At 38.6% G+C, this 15000-nt stretch overlaps 1 protein-coding gene across 4 annotated transcripts in view; it reads right to left on the bottom strand.

Annotated features, from left to right (window-relative positions):
- Positions 1–15000, bottom strand: part of LOC106881740 (unconventional myosin heavy chain 6) — a 261243-nt gene that overhangs the window by 5912 nt on the left and 240331 nt on the right. For all 4 annotated transcript variants that reach the window (XM_089341738.1, XM_089341740.1, XM_089341739.1 and 1 more), the window contains 7 exons: positions 11983–12043; positions 9028–9133; positions 7383–7482; positions 5595–5698; positions 5071–5165; positions 3360–3503; positions 777–888 (listed from right to left, as the gene is read on the bottom strand). In XM_089341738.1, the coding sequence (XP_089197864.1) occupies positions 777–888; positions 3360–3503; positions 5071–5165; positions 5595–5698; positions 7383–7482; positions 9028–9133; positions 11983–12043 (722 nt within the window). The remainder of the gene's footprint in view (positions 1–776; positions 889–3359; positions 3504–5070; positions 5166–5594; positions 5699–7382; positions 7483–9027; positions 9134–11982; positions 12044–15000) is intronic.

The raw sequence follows: 15000 nt of genomic DNA, 5'->3' as shown, positions 1-15000 counted from the left end.
ACTTTTTATGGTCTAATGTCCTCCTAAGTAAGATAATATTTCCCCACTGCTGGACTTGTTTTCATGGATGATTCAAAATGAAGGGCACTGCTTGCATGATGGTATCACTCATTTACAACCATAAAATGCTGTCAAGGCAGGCAGACATTAACACACACCCATGCACACATAGATATACACACACACACAGAGGCTTCCTTCAGTTTCCGTCTTCCAAATACACAGAGAAGGCATTGGTCAGCCTGGGAATATAATAGAAGACTTTTGCCCAAGGTACTGTACAAGGGAACTGATCCTGAAACCATGTGATTAGGAAGAAAATTTCTTAACTTCATGCCCACATCTATTTGAATATTTAAAGGAGCAGCTGTGTGGTAAGTAGCTTGCTTACCAACCACATGGTTCCGGGTTCAGTCCCACTACGTGGCACCTTGGGCAAGTGTCTTCTACTATAGCCTCGGGCCGACCAAAGCCTTGTGAGTGGATTTGGTAGACGGAAACTGAAAGAAGCCTGTCGTATATATGTATATATATGTGTGTGTGTATGTTTGTAACTGTCCCCCCCAACATCACTTGACAACCGATGCTGGTGTGTTAACGTCCCCGTAACTTAGCGGTCCGGCAAAAGAGACCGATAGAATAAGTACTAGGCTTACAAAGAATAAGTCCTGGGGGGTTGATTTGCTCGACTACAGGCAGTGTTCCAGCATGGCCGCAGTCAAATGACTGAAACAAAAAAAAAAAAAGAAAACTAGAGAAACTTTGGGTTAACTTACTGGATTGATGCCATATGTGGCACAGATCTGCTTCACTGTGTTCCAGTCCAACTTAGGAACACTTGATGTCACAAATACAGGGTTGTATTCATTTGGCAGAGAGTTAAGGCGCCTAAAACAGAAATGAATAATGGTTTTCATATTTGAGCTCAATATATGCAGCACATAATTGGTATTTTTGAAAACTGGTCAGATTTAGTTATTGAATTTTCAAATGGAAATTCAATAATCAAAACTTGAATTTTTTTTTTTTTTTTTAATCATTAGTTTGATCAAGGTTGGCTGTGTAACTTAGCAACTTTGCTTTCCAAATGTGTGGTGTTCAGTGTCAGTCCTTCTGTAGAATACAATAGCCCTGGACTCACCAAAGAATTGCAAGTGAATTGCACAGATTGAAACTGAGACAAGTCCCTCATATATATATATATATAGTCATTCTTTTATTATTTAACTTATTTTAGTCATTTGACTGCAGCACCATCTTAAAGTATTTTAGCCAAAGAAAATCAACCCCAGGGTTTATGTTTTGTAAGCCTAGTACTTATTCTATTGGTCTATATATATACATATATAATTTAAATAAGCAGAACATGGAGAAAACTTTTGATCAACAAACAAGTTGACCAACATCGGTTAATTATTTTTTAATACAAAGCATAACATAACATTACACAATTGTGTAATATTATGCTATGCTTTGTATTAAAAAATAATAGCGCAGGAGTGGCTGTGTGGTAAGTAGCTTGCTTACCAACCACATGGTTCCGGGTTCAGTCGCACTGCATGGCACCTTGGGCAAGTGTCTTCTACTATAGCCTCAGGCCAACCAAAGCCTTGTGAGTGGATTTGGTAGATGGAAACTGAAAGAAGCCCGTCGTATATATGTGTATATATATATATATATATATATATATATATATATATATATATATATATATGTGTGTGTGTGTGTGTGTGTGTGTGTGTGTGTGTATATGTTTGTGTGTCTGTGTTTGTCTCCCCAGCATCGCTTGACAACCGATGGTGGTGTGTTAACATCCCCGTAACTTAGTGGTTCGGCAAAAGAGTCCGATAGAATAAGTACTAGGCTTACAAAGAATAAGTCCTGGGGTCAATTTGCTCGACTAAAAGGCAGTGCTCCAGCTTGGCCGCAGTCAAATGACTGAAACAAGTAAAAAAGAGAGAGAGTAAAGAGTAACTGATGTTGGTTAATTTGTTTGTTTGTTGATCAAAAGTTTTCTCCATTTTCTGCTTATTTAAATTTCATTCCTGATAAACTTTTGTTTATTCAGTTTTGATCTGTACTCTATGAGCATAGTGTGCTTGCATGCCCATGCCCAGGGACAATGGCAGACTGGGTCTAAAAATATTTGTTGCTATTATTATTATTATTATTGTTCAGTAGTTTTATTTTTATAACGTGCTTTCACTTCACTACCGAGCGCAGCTCTGTGCGCCTTGGGTATGTGCTGTGGTTTGCTGTGGTGCTCTTATGTTTACTGTATTGAAAGTGCTTTGCGTAGAATGTGTGCAGTGCCCAGTAGTGCAATTTTCTGTATGTTATATATATTTGTAAGTCCTGGTGTTTTTGTTATGTATTTGTCTGAATATTTTTTTATTATACCTAAGGCACCTACTATGATAGGAATTGTTTCTGTTTTTAGATTCCACATTCGAGTTATCTCTATTTCCAGGTCTTTGTATTTTGAAAGTTTTTCCATTTCTTTTAGAGAAACGTTGTCATCTGCTGGTATTGATACATCAATTAGAAAGCATTTTTTTTTCTTCATGATCTTTGACAACTATATCTGGTCTATTTGCCTTAATTTCTCTATTATTATTATTATTATTATTATTGCCATTATTATCATTATTATTAAGAATATTATTATTATTAGTATTACTGTAATTATTATCAGCATTATTATTATTATTAATTGTAGTACTACTTCCATCAATTATAGTATCACTGAAATTTATTGCAGCACCACCAGGTATTGTGTCAATAATACCTGGGTTAGCCTCTACAGCGGTGTCATCATTTATATTAGATATATTAGTTCTGTTGTTCTGGATTCCTACATATCTACTATTATTATCATCATTACAGGGGTTTAAATCATTATTACCTCCACCAAGGAAAGACGTTATGTTTCCATCGGCATTGGTTTGTCCATCTGTCCGTCTGTGTGCAAAATAACTCAAAAAGTTGTAAACCATATTTGATGAAACTTGTAGGAAAAGTTGGTAATGACATAAGGAACGGATGATGAAATTTCGGTAGAGATCCAATCTGATTTGGCAGAGTTTCTACGGCTGAATGCCCTTCCTAATGCCAACCACTCAGAGAGTGTAGTGGGTGCTTTTACGTGTCACCCGCACGAAGGCCAGTCAGGCGGTATTGGCAACGGCCACGCTCAAGATGGTGTATTTTATGTGCCACCTGCACAAGAGCCAGTCTAGGGGCACTGGCAATGATCTCGCTCAAAAATCCTACGAAGGCCAGTCAGGCGGTACTGGCAACGTATGTGAATATAATATATATACAAACTCAAACATCCACACAGGATTAAATATTCTTACCGAAGTTGGAGTGCTTGCAAGTGTTGAAATAAGAATGGCCAGCGTTTACGGCACTGGTATCCCCGCCATTGTGTCTGAATAATCACTGCTGACTGATACAGAATGTGCAGCTTGTAGGCTTCCAGTTCTTGTCGTACTTGTTCACTGTAATTTGAAACGTAGAAAAACAATACAGTCCTATATTTAAGAGATGAGGAATTATGTACATTATTTACATTAGACAGATATTTGTCCTCATCTTGTTTGTTGTTAACACAACGTCTTGGCTGATATACCCTCCAGCCTTCATTAGGAAGGATAGGAAAATATTAGGTTTATAAGCCCTAAAATTCACTCCATAATTGCCCACAGGCATATGGTGTAGTGGTTAAAAGCATGGACTACTGGTGTGCTGCCTTAAAGAATTTTAGTTAAATGAGTTGATCCCAATACTTAGTTTTCTTTTTTTTTTTTTAAAGCTTGGTACTTATGCTATCATTCTCGTTTGCCAAACTGCTAAGTTTCGGAGACATAAACACACCAACATGCAGACATACATATATGTGCACAGTTGTGGAAATTAGCTGCCCGGCAGATGTTAACATAAAGTTGAAGATCAGTGAAAAAGGGAATACCCACACTGAACTATTGAGAAATCTGCAGTTACTCAATCCAGATTATAAGTTCACGTTTATACCCTTGGATATGTGTGTGTGTGTATATGTATGTATAAGTGTTTATACATATAGACATATATGTATGTATGCATGCATGCATGTGTGTATGTGTATAAGCTTGTATAAGAATGTGTATGTGTGGATATATATCTATATGTGTATATGTGCCTGCATTTGTGTATGTGTATGCATGTATACTATGTGTGAAAACTAAATACATGCATATGTTTGTGACAATGTTGGCAAGTAGACTTACTGCCAGGTTCGTTTGTCGTTAACAGGGATTTTAGCATCATTTCATACCAAAATGCCCACACCAAAAAATTTCCTTTCCTTATTCTTGATCTACTTAATTCTCCTCCCCCACCCCACTTTTTTTAATATACATACACATATATGTGGTGCATGAATACATGTATATGTGTATTCATGTTTCTCTGTGTGTGTATACGTGTATGTTCTTATCTTGATGTCATGTGATGGTTGTAAATGAGTGTAATGCAATCAGTGTTTTTCATTTCCAATTTTCTGTGAAAACAAGTCTGTCCATGGAGCAATATTACCTTGCTTGGAAACAGGCGAGAGTTGGTGACAGGAAGGGCATCCAGCATTAGAAAATCTGACTCAACAAATTCTATCTGATCCATGCAAGCATGGAAAAGTGGGTATTAAATGATGATGATACTATAAATATATCTATCATCATTTAACATCTGTTGTCCATGCTGGCATGAGTTGGATGGTTTAACCAGAGCTGGCAAGCTAGGGTGCTGCACCAGACTCCAGTCTGATTTGGCATGCTTTCTATGACTGGATGCCCTTTCTAACCCCAAGGACTTTACAAAGTGCAGTGGGTGCTTTTACAGGCACTTTATATATATATATATATATATATATATATATATACACACACACATATATATGAGAGAGAGAGAGAGAGAGAGAGAGAGATGCAAAAAAAGACAAATTTATGTATATATATATATATATATATATATATATGAGAGAGAGAGAGAGGGAGGAAGATATAGAAAAAGACAAATTTTATACACTACCTGAAAAGTAAGTGATGTTGTCGAAACATCCAGTCAAATGTTTGGGTTTCCAAACTGAAGTTGCGACTGATTTCTTTGAGATGTTCAAGAATATTCTGCAACCAATGCCAAATGTAAAGTTAGTGGCCAAATTCTCCCTCAAATCAAATACAAATTACATAAATGAGAAGTCCATTGGCTAATGCAGCCCTATACACCACCGTCATTAGGATATTTGCTAAAGATTTACTCACCACCTGTCTCCACAAACATGCTGTATTTATTCTCTGTTCTTTCCACTATGACTACATCTGTGTAAACTGTCCAGACTCACCCATCTTGACTCTTACTCTAAAAAGTTTGCTCAATCTTTCCATCCTAGTATGCACTTCTTTGCTTTTCCTTCATTCATCAGCTTACATGAATCAAACATCAATCAAATTGGCTTTACCCAGATAAGGAAACATACCACCAAATCAGTTTATGCCAATATTAGAAATCAATGCTTAATGACAACCAATAAGAATTAAAAAGGGAACAGTCACCTTGCAGAGTTCTTCCTGGCTTTGACCTGCAGCTGTTGATATTTTAGGAAGTAGAAGCTTGTAGAGGTTGTTGAATAAACTGTATTTGATTCGATGTATTGGTGCTGTGAATATCATAAAAATTGTTAACAGTTAGTGTTGTCAAGAAAATTACGGAAACAAAAACGAAACTAATTATAAGAATTAAAAATAAAATTGAACTACATTTTTTTTTTGTTTTACATGTGTATCAAGTCACTTCATCCAGACGTACTATAAACACGTACAGCTGCATGAAATTCATATATTATTCAAAAGAAAAATATATTCTTTGTACCATAAAATAGAGGGTTAACTGGTTTGTTGAAACAAACTCTGGTCAGACATGTTTCCATGGAGTTTTTTTTTTTTTTATGTGAGAACAGTGAATTCTTTCAGTTACCACATTAAAATAAATTACACAGCAACCCCAAGAATTGCTCTTTTGTGCACAGAAACCATAAATGGTAGCCAGAATTTGAGTTGGGTCAGGTTGAAATGACAGAGCAGGACCCCATTTATGGCACCATACCTAATCTAATCTATTAGTCATCGTCATTTTTACAACCACTTTTACATGTAAGCATGGATTGGACAAAATTCATTGAAGCAGATTTTCTACGGCTGGATGCTCATCCTGTTGCTAACACTTATTTGTTTCCAAGCAAGATAATATTTCTCCAAAGCTTGACAGGTTTTCACAAAAGTTTGGATACAAATGACAACACTCTTATGATAGTGACACTTGCTTACAACGTTCACGCAATGTCAAGATGAAAAGGCACAAACACATGCATGCCTAAATAGCTCTTTCAGTCTCTCCCAGTAGCTCAGTCGTTCCACTGATGCAATCTGGCACTGTAAGGTGACCACAGTTGAGAGCAGTAGTCCAGACAGCTGATAAGAAATGTCCTCCATAGAACCAGCATAGTTTCCTGGTCCTTATTCTGAAGGTTCTCAGAATCCATCTGGCTTCTGAGTTTTAAGAAGTCATGCAACCACCCCTGATCTTTCCAGTTATGCTGAGTTTCCATAGTTTGTGACATATCATCCCATAATCAACCTTATACAAAGACTTTTAAAAAGTCAAGATATATCACATCCATGTTTGATATATACACCCTGTATATATGTGCATATACACACACACATGCACACATACATACTTTCATGGTATATATATGTGTGTGTTTGACTCCTTGTCTTTGAAGTCACATTACAATTGTAAACAAGTGTTACTGTCATACAAGTTGTGTAGTAAGTTTCCAATTTTTCATTAAAAACATGTCTGGTCATGAGGAAATGTTACCTTACTTATAAACCAACAAGGGTGCACAACAGGAAAGGCACCCAGCCATAGAAAATCTGCCACAATGAATTCTTATTTCTTTTTTTAATTTCTTTATTGCCCACAAGGGGCTAAACATAGAGGGGACAAACAAGGACAGACAAAGGGATTAAGTCAATTACATCGACCTCAGTGCGTAACTGGTACTTAATTTTCTCGACCCCGAAAGGATGAAAGGCAAAGTCAACCTCGGCGAAATTTGAACTCAGAACGAAGCGGCAGACAAAATACCGCTAAGCATTTCGTCCGGCGTGCTAACGCTTCTGCCAGCTCGCCGCCTTGAATGCCACAATGAATTCTGTCCAATGTATGATTACATGGAAAAGCGGATATAAAAACATTGATCATGATGATGATGATCTCTGTATGTGTATAAAATTCAGCAAAAAGATAAAAACAGTAAACAGAGAGTGGATACGTACTTGTTTTGATGATGTTTGCAGTTGTTACAATTTGTAAACTCTGGAGTTGTCTTCGTATCACTTCAGTTTCAAATGTCAGGTAGGATGAACTGTCATTGCTCTAGAAATAGATCCAACATCACAGATCAGAGCAAATGTGGAAATATTTTAAAGGAGATATATTTAATGGACAGGTCAGAAACCACATGCCAATATCCTTTCTATCATAGGCACAAGACTTGAAATTTAGTGAGGAGGGGCTAGTTCAGTGATTCCTAATGTAGGGCTCCACTGGTGGGGGCCTGTGAAAATTGTGGTGGGGGTGTGGGATCCCCAATTATTATTTTTTTTTAGTGGGACATGGAATTGTGAAAACTTTTATTTTCTTAGTCAATAATGTACTTTTTCTTTTGTACTCAGTAATTAATAAAAGATTTGCCAGCAGATTCTTTTGTATTAAATAATTGTGATAAATATCAAAAACGAAGGGTTTTTTTCCCAACCACTGAAGGGGATGAAAGGTAAAGTTGACCTTGATGGAATTTCAACTTGAAAAGTAAAGACAAAGTAAAGCTCACCACCTTAATAATAATAAGGGTTTCAAATTTAGGCAGAAGGCCAGCAATTTTGCGGGGAAGAGTTAAATCAGTTACATTGACCCGTGTTCAACTGGTACTCATTTTATTAACCCCAAAGGGAAGAAAGGCAAAGTTGATCGTGGTGGAATTTGAACTCAGAATGTAAAGATGGATGAAATACCACCAGGCATTTTCTCCAATTTGCTCACGTTTCTGTCAGCTCACTGCCTTTTAATAATAATAATCCTTTTTACTAAAGGCACAAGGCCTGAAATTTTGGGGGAGGGACTAGTCAATTACATCGACCCCAGTGTTTCACTGGTACTTAATTCATCAACCCCAAAAGGATGAAAGGCAATGTCAACCTTGGCAGAATTTGAACTCAGAATATAAGCATTTTGTCCAGCAATGCTAACGATTCTGCCAGCTTGCTGCTTTAATTACAATAATAATAATAATAATAATAATAATAATAATAATCTTTTCTACTATAAACACAAGGCCTGAAATTTGCGGGAGGGGGATAATCAATTACATCGACCCCATGACTCCAAAAAGATGAAAGACAGAGTTGACCTTGGCAGAATTTGAACTCAGAACATAATCTTTTCTACTCTTGGCACAAGGCCCAAAAATTTTGAGGGAAGCGGGGCCAGTTGATTAGATCAACTCCAGAACGCGACTGGTACTTAATTTATCGACCCCAAAAGGATGAAAGGCAAAGTCAACCTTGGCAGAATTTGAACTCAGAACGTAAAGACAGATGAAATACCGCTAAGCATTTCGCCCGGCCTGCTAGTGTTTCTGCTACCTTGCTGCCCTGAACTCAGAACATAATGACAGATGAAATGCTCTTAAGAATTTCGTTCAATATCTTAATAATTCTGCCAGTTTGTCACCTTGCATCAAGTACTGTAATCAAGTGAACATGTGGGAAACCAATGATACAGAGTGTTTCTTATTGTAAGGGAATGGTGGGAGTGTTTCACATCAGATAGGATTATCAGAGTGTTGCAGTGGTTGGAGAAGAGCAACCATACAAGAAGGTATATAATTCAATGAGTATAGATTGCTTGCTATCTACTTACCTTTAGGCAATAAATAAAATGGGGTTTGGTGATAGAGACTTTCTTGATGATTTCATCGAGTTTCAAACAAAAATCTTCTGCTAACGTGTTTGTGTGCCTGGACAACCTGTAATAGAAGAATGAAACAACACTTCATGTTTTAGGATCTAAACCGGCCTAAATTTTCTACCTGTTTCATGTTGAAACTGGCCAAATGTGAACTCTTATATCAACCCTACAATATCATTCTAGAAATTAACAGTTATCTCCTCAAAATCTCATCACTGCAAGATAATGCATGATCAATTCAAAACAAAAGTGAGATCTGGCTCACTTAAGAGTACCCCTGATGCATTGGGCGATATGATATGCTTGAGAAGACCTGTTGAGTCAAGTAAAACCAATACCGTAGCTGTGGCCAGTGCCCTCTGATTGGCTCCCGTGGCGGTAGCACGTAAAAAGCACCACCTGAATGTGGTTGATGCTAGGTCTGCCTGATAGGCTCCTCTGTTAGCGGAACATAAAAAACACCATCTGAACGTGGCCAATGGTAGTACCTCCTGATTAGCTCCTCCTATGCTGGTGGCACGTAAAAAGCACCATCCAAATGTGGCCGATGCCAGTACCCACTGACTGGCTCCCATGCCGATGGTACATAAAACACACTATCAGAACTTGATTGATATCAGGCCTGCCTGACTGGCCCCTGTGCCGGTGGCACGTAAAAAGCACCCACTACACTCTCGGAGTGGTTGGAGTCTATTGCAGTTGCTGGCTCTCCAGACCTCAGTCAAACTGTCCAACCCATACCAGCATGGAAGAAATGGACGTTAAATGATGATGACGATGTGATTGCTATTTTTAGAATGACATTAAAGGATAGATAGGAGAGGTCATATCTGGCCAGTTTGAACATAAAACATGCAGAATAATTTGGGCTGGATATGGCTGGTTTAAATGTTAAAGAGTTAATTCAATGTATTTTGAAAATAATGAAGAATTTAGTAAAATGACTACTGAGTTGATGTTTTGAACAAATTAACGTGTAATTTTGAGGGAAAATTTTAATTTCTCATCACTTTAAAGCAGGAAGTTTGTCTCACATAAGCAGAAACCTTGAGCAGATTAGTTTTGAAGAAGTTAAATAATTAGATGTATCCTGTTACCAGTTCACAAATCACCAAGCTCTTGTTTTGTCTTTGGCTTATGCAGCTACTCTTTGACTTTATCATCGCCACAGCTAACACCACTGCCACCAACACCATCATCACTGTCAACCCCACCATCACTACCACCAGAACAACCATCACTGCTGCCACCATCATCATCATCTCTATTGACCTTCTTGTGACCTTTGCATTTTGATTGTCCCCACCAAAAATGTAAGCACTTTTAAATTTGATAGTTTGGTTTTCTTTAACTACTTGGAAATGGTTCTTTCAGTTTAATGGCAGTCTAAAAGTGGAATTTTTTAGCTTAGATTTCACAGAACCAGATATTATAACACAAGACTTACCATGTAACAGTCTAAAAGTTCTACTAATTTACAATCCTGAACTTGTAATTTATTATAAAAGACCACAACCCATAAAAATAAAAAAATAAAAAAACAATGAAGGGCAAAGTTGACCATAGCAGAATTTGAACCACAACACATAAGTCATAAGCCACTTCCTGGACACTCATAACCACAACACATAAGTCGTAAGGTGTTTAATCTCCTGTCCTAAACATTCTACGAATTCACCACCTACAAACTCTTCTAGAGGCAAGTATGACAAATAAAGAGGAAAAATACACAACTGCAAACAGAGTGCATTGTAACATTGCTGAGTGGTCAGTTAGTTTGCAATACAGAGTTTAATATTTCCTCTGAAATAAGGTGGGAAGCTGGCAGAATTGTTAGCATGATAGATAATATGCTTGGTGGCATTTCATCTGTCTTCATGCTCTGAGTTCAAATTCTGCTGAGATAGACTTTGCCTTTCATCCTTTCAGGATCAATAAAATAAGTACCAGTTGAGTACTGGGGGTCAGTGTAATTGACTAGCTCCTTCCCCTGAAATTACAGGCTTTGTGCCAAAATTTGAAATCAATATTTCCTCCAAAATGGTAAATGTAAATGTTTCCTGCATGGCTCAGTGGCTAGAGCATCGGGTTCACGACCATGAGGGAGTGAGTTCGATTCCTGGACTGGGGTCTGTGTTTTGTTCTTGAGCAAGATACTTTATTTTATGTTGCTCCAGTTCACTCAGCCATAGAAATGAGTTGCAACATCACTGGTGCCAAGCTGTATCAGCCCCTTTGCCTTGGATAAGATCAGTAGTGTGGAGAGAGGAGGCTGGTATGCATGGACGACTGCTGGTCCTCCATAAACAACCTTGCCTGGACTTGTGCCTTGGAGGGGAACTTTCTAGATACAATTCCATGGTCATTTATGACCAAAGAGTTTCTTTACTCTTTCTCTTAGAGCCAAAGAACCTTTAAAGGGCCATTACTTATCATTGACTTGAACAGACAAAGAGCTAAATCTCTACTTCCTGAACACTCACAAGGGTCCTGGATCTCTCACAGGGAATTTCCCTCATTATTTTACTGCAAGCATGGCTGGATGGTTAAAAAGTTTACTTTACAACCATGGGATTTCAGATTCAATACGACTCTCCAGCACTTTCTATCATGGCTTTGGATTAATCAAAGCTTTGTCATTTATGTCCACTTTTCCATGGTAGCATGGGTTAGAGAAATATATTGTTAAAGTAGTGTTTTACAGTCCAGTGCCCTTCCAGTCATTAACTCTTGCTTGTTTCTCAAGTTAGGTGTCTCTTATTTCAGACATATTTGAAGGTTTAAAGCCAGCAGACAAGTTGTTGATGAGAGAAATGACAATACCATTTGTAGCTTGTGAGTTTTAGAGAAGTGAAAATGTGAACAAACACACACACACACACACATGCATCCACACAAAACTCTTACCTTCCAATACCAACACGAGGTAGGATTTTGTACAATTTCCCCTGGGGTCCAGGAACTGACGCTGTAGTAAAGAAATTATAAGATGTATTTTTAAATCTACATGTGCATCATCATAATCATCATCATTGTCACTTTAATGTTCACTTTTCCATGCTTGCATGGGTCAGACAGAACTTGCTGAGACATATTTTCTATTTAGTTGGATGTTGCCAACCTTCACCTCAAGGTAATATTTCCCCTTGGCCAGATGTGTTTCCATGGAAGACTTGAAATGAACAACACTGCCTATATGATGGTGATGCTTGTTTACAACCATAATGTAAAATCAAGACAAAGACATGCAAACACCCACTACACACACACACACACACACACACACACACACACACACACACACGCACACACACACACACGCACACGCACACACACACACACAGAGCTATGTTAAAAATTCAAGAGTTGGAAAAAAACAGGTATCACACGTTGGTTAATAGAGTAGGTAAATCACTATCTTAACTGCGGCCATGCTAGAGCACCGCCTTAAGTTGAACAAATCGGCACCAGGACTTATTTTTTGTAAGCCAAGTACTTATTCTATTGGTCTCTTTTGCCGAACCACTAAGTTACAGGGACGTAAACACACCAGCATCGGTTCTCAAGTGATGTTGGATGAACAAACACAAACACAAACATTTACACACACACACACACACACACACACACACACAATGGGCTTGTTTCACAAGGTTTTGGTCAGACCAAGGCTATAGTAGAAGACACTTGCTCAAGGTGCCACGCAGTGGGACTGAACCCAGAACCATGTGCTACTTACCAACCACATGGTCACGGGTTCAGTCCCACTGCGGGGGCCCCTTGGGCAAGTGTCTTCTACTATAGCTTCGGGCCGACCAAAGCCTTGTGAGTGGATTTGGTAGACGGAAACTGAAAGAAGCCTGTCATATATGTATACATATGTATATACATTTGTATATGTATGTGTGTATATGTATGTGTGTGTATATGTTTGTGTGTATATGTGCCTGTTTGTCCCATCCAACATCACTTGACAACTGACGTTGGTGTGTTTACGTCCCCGCAACTTAGCGGTTCGGTAAAAGAGGCTGATAGAAAAAATACTAGGCTTACAAAGAATAAGTCCTGGGGTCGATTTGCTCAACTAAAGGCGAAGCTCCAGCATGGCCGCAGTCAAATAACTGAAACAAGTAAAAGAGTATGTGTGTGTGTGTATATATATATATATATATATATATATATATATATATATATATATATATAAGAAAGTTGGTATGTGAAAGCACGTGATTAGATGTATAAAAGATAATAAGAGTGAAAAAACTACAGAAGGCTTGTGTTACATGGTTAAAGTATATATTTAAATTATGTCAGAAAAATGTTAGAAAAATGTTATAAAATCTTTTTGGTATATAAACATTGTATTTTATATATATATATATAAAACATCCAAGGATCAAGGAAGAAGGTTAGCTTCAAGCAATATGTAGTAAATATGAAAAGGCAACTTCCAAAGACAATAATGGTCTGTTGAGAAGGAAGGGTTGTGGATTTTTTCACATCGAAGTAGGATAAGCTTTCATTTAATCAAGATATCCTTGCCCTGAAGAGTAACCTGTAGTATACACCTAGCATGGATATTCCGTGTCTTTACATTCTGAGTTCAAATTCCACTGAGGTCAACTTTGCCTTTCATCCTTTTGGAGTTTAAATACCAGTTGCATACTGGTGTCAATCTAACTGACTGCCCCCGCCTCCCCCCAAAAATGTTGGGCCTTGTGCCTAGAGTAGAAAAGACTAAGTATCTAGACTGTTGCCATAGCAACAAAGCCAAAGCATGCAGTGTCAAGCTGCTTGGCACAGATTCGCCTCGAACACTGCTGTGCATGCTCTTTAAGTTTGACCGTTCTAGCTCACGTCTGCTGTTTGCAGCAGTGCTTGGAATGAACATGTGTAGCATGTCATTATTGCATTGACCATGACAGAGAAAGTTGTCATGGTGATACCTGCTCAGAGGCATTGGGATAAATGCTAAGAAAGCAATCATATAATCAATATATAATACACCTGAATACACCTACGTATAAAAGTTTTTATCTCCGACAGACATCTTATAGTTAATATATATATATATATGTACCCGGTGCAAGCTATGGACACATAAGAGGTGCAGCAACATCAAAGGCAGGTTAACTAGCAAGTTAGTTTTTGTTTGTGGCAGATGTTCAGGTGCAATAAAGACTGCAAACAAACAGGAAACAACTTCTATCTCATTCCAGGGTGAAAAACTAGAGGTAGTCGATAGCTTCCGCTATCTGGGCGACCAAGTTAGTAGTGGGGGTGGGTGCGCTGAAAGTGTAGCTGCTAGAATAAGAATAGCCTGGGCAAAGTTTAGAGAGCTCTTACCCCTGCTGGCGACAAAGGGACTCTCACTCAGAGTAAAAGGCAGACTGTATGACGCATGCGTACGAACAACCATGCTACATGGCAGTGAAACATGGGCTGTAACTGCTGAGGACATACGTAAGCTCGCAAGGAATGAAGCCAGTATGCTCCGTTGGATGTGTAATGTCAATGTGAATACCCGTCAGAGTGTAAGTATCTTGAGAGAAAAGCTGAACATTAGAAGCATCAGTTGTGGCATGCAAGAGAGACGATTGCGCTGGTATGGACATGTGGTGAGAATGGAGGAGGATAGCTGCGTGAAAAAGTGCCACACCCTAACAGTTGAGGGAACCCGTGGAAGAGGTAGGCCCAGGAAGACCTGGGGTGAGGTGGTGAGGCAAGACCTTCGTACATTGGGCCTCACCGAGGCGATGACTACTGACCGAGACCTTTGGAAATGTGCTGTGCGTGAGAAGACCCGGCAAGCCAAGTAAGATCGTTGCCAGTGCCCCTGGACTGGTTCTTGTGCGGGTGGCACATGAGATGCACCATTTTGAGCGTGGCCGTTGCCAGTACCGCCTGACTGGCTCCTGTAGGATT

This window comes from Octopus bimaculoides, chromosome 25 (genome assembly GCF_046866305.1).
Source record: "Octopus bimaculoides isolate indiv1 chromosome 25, ASM4686630v1, whole genome shotgun sequence".
Taxonomy (NCBI): Eukaryota; Metazoa; Mollusca; class Cephalopoda; order Octopoda; family Octopodidae; genus Octopus; species Octopus bimaculoides.
The sequence above is the reverse complement of the archived record's forward strand: the minus strand, read 5'-3'. Positions and strand labels throughout refer to the sequence as shown.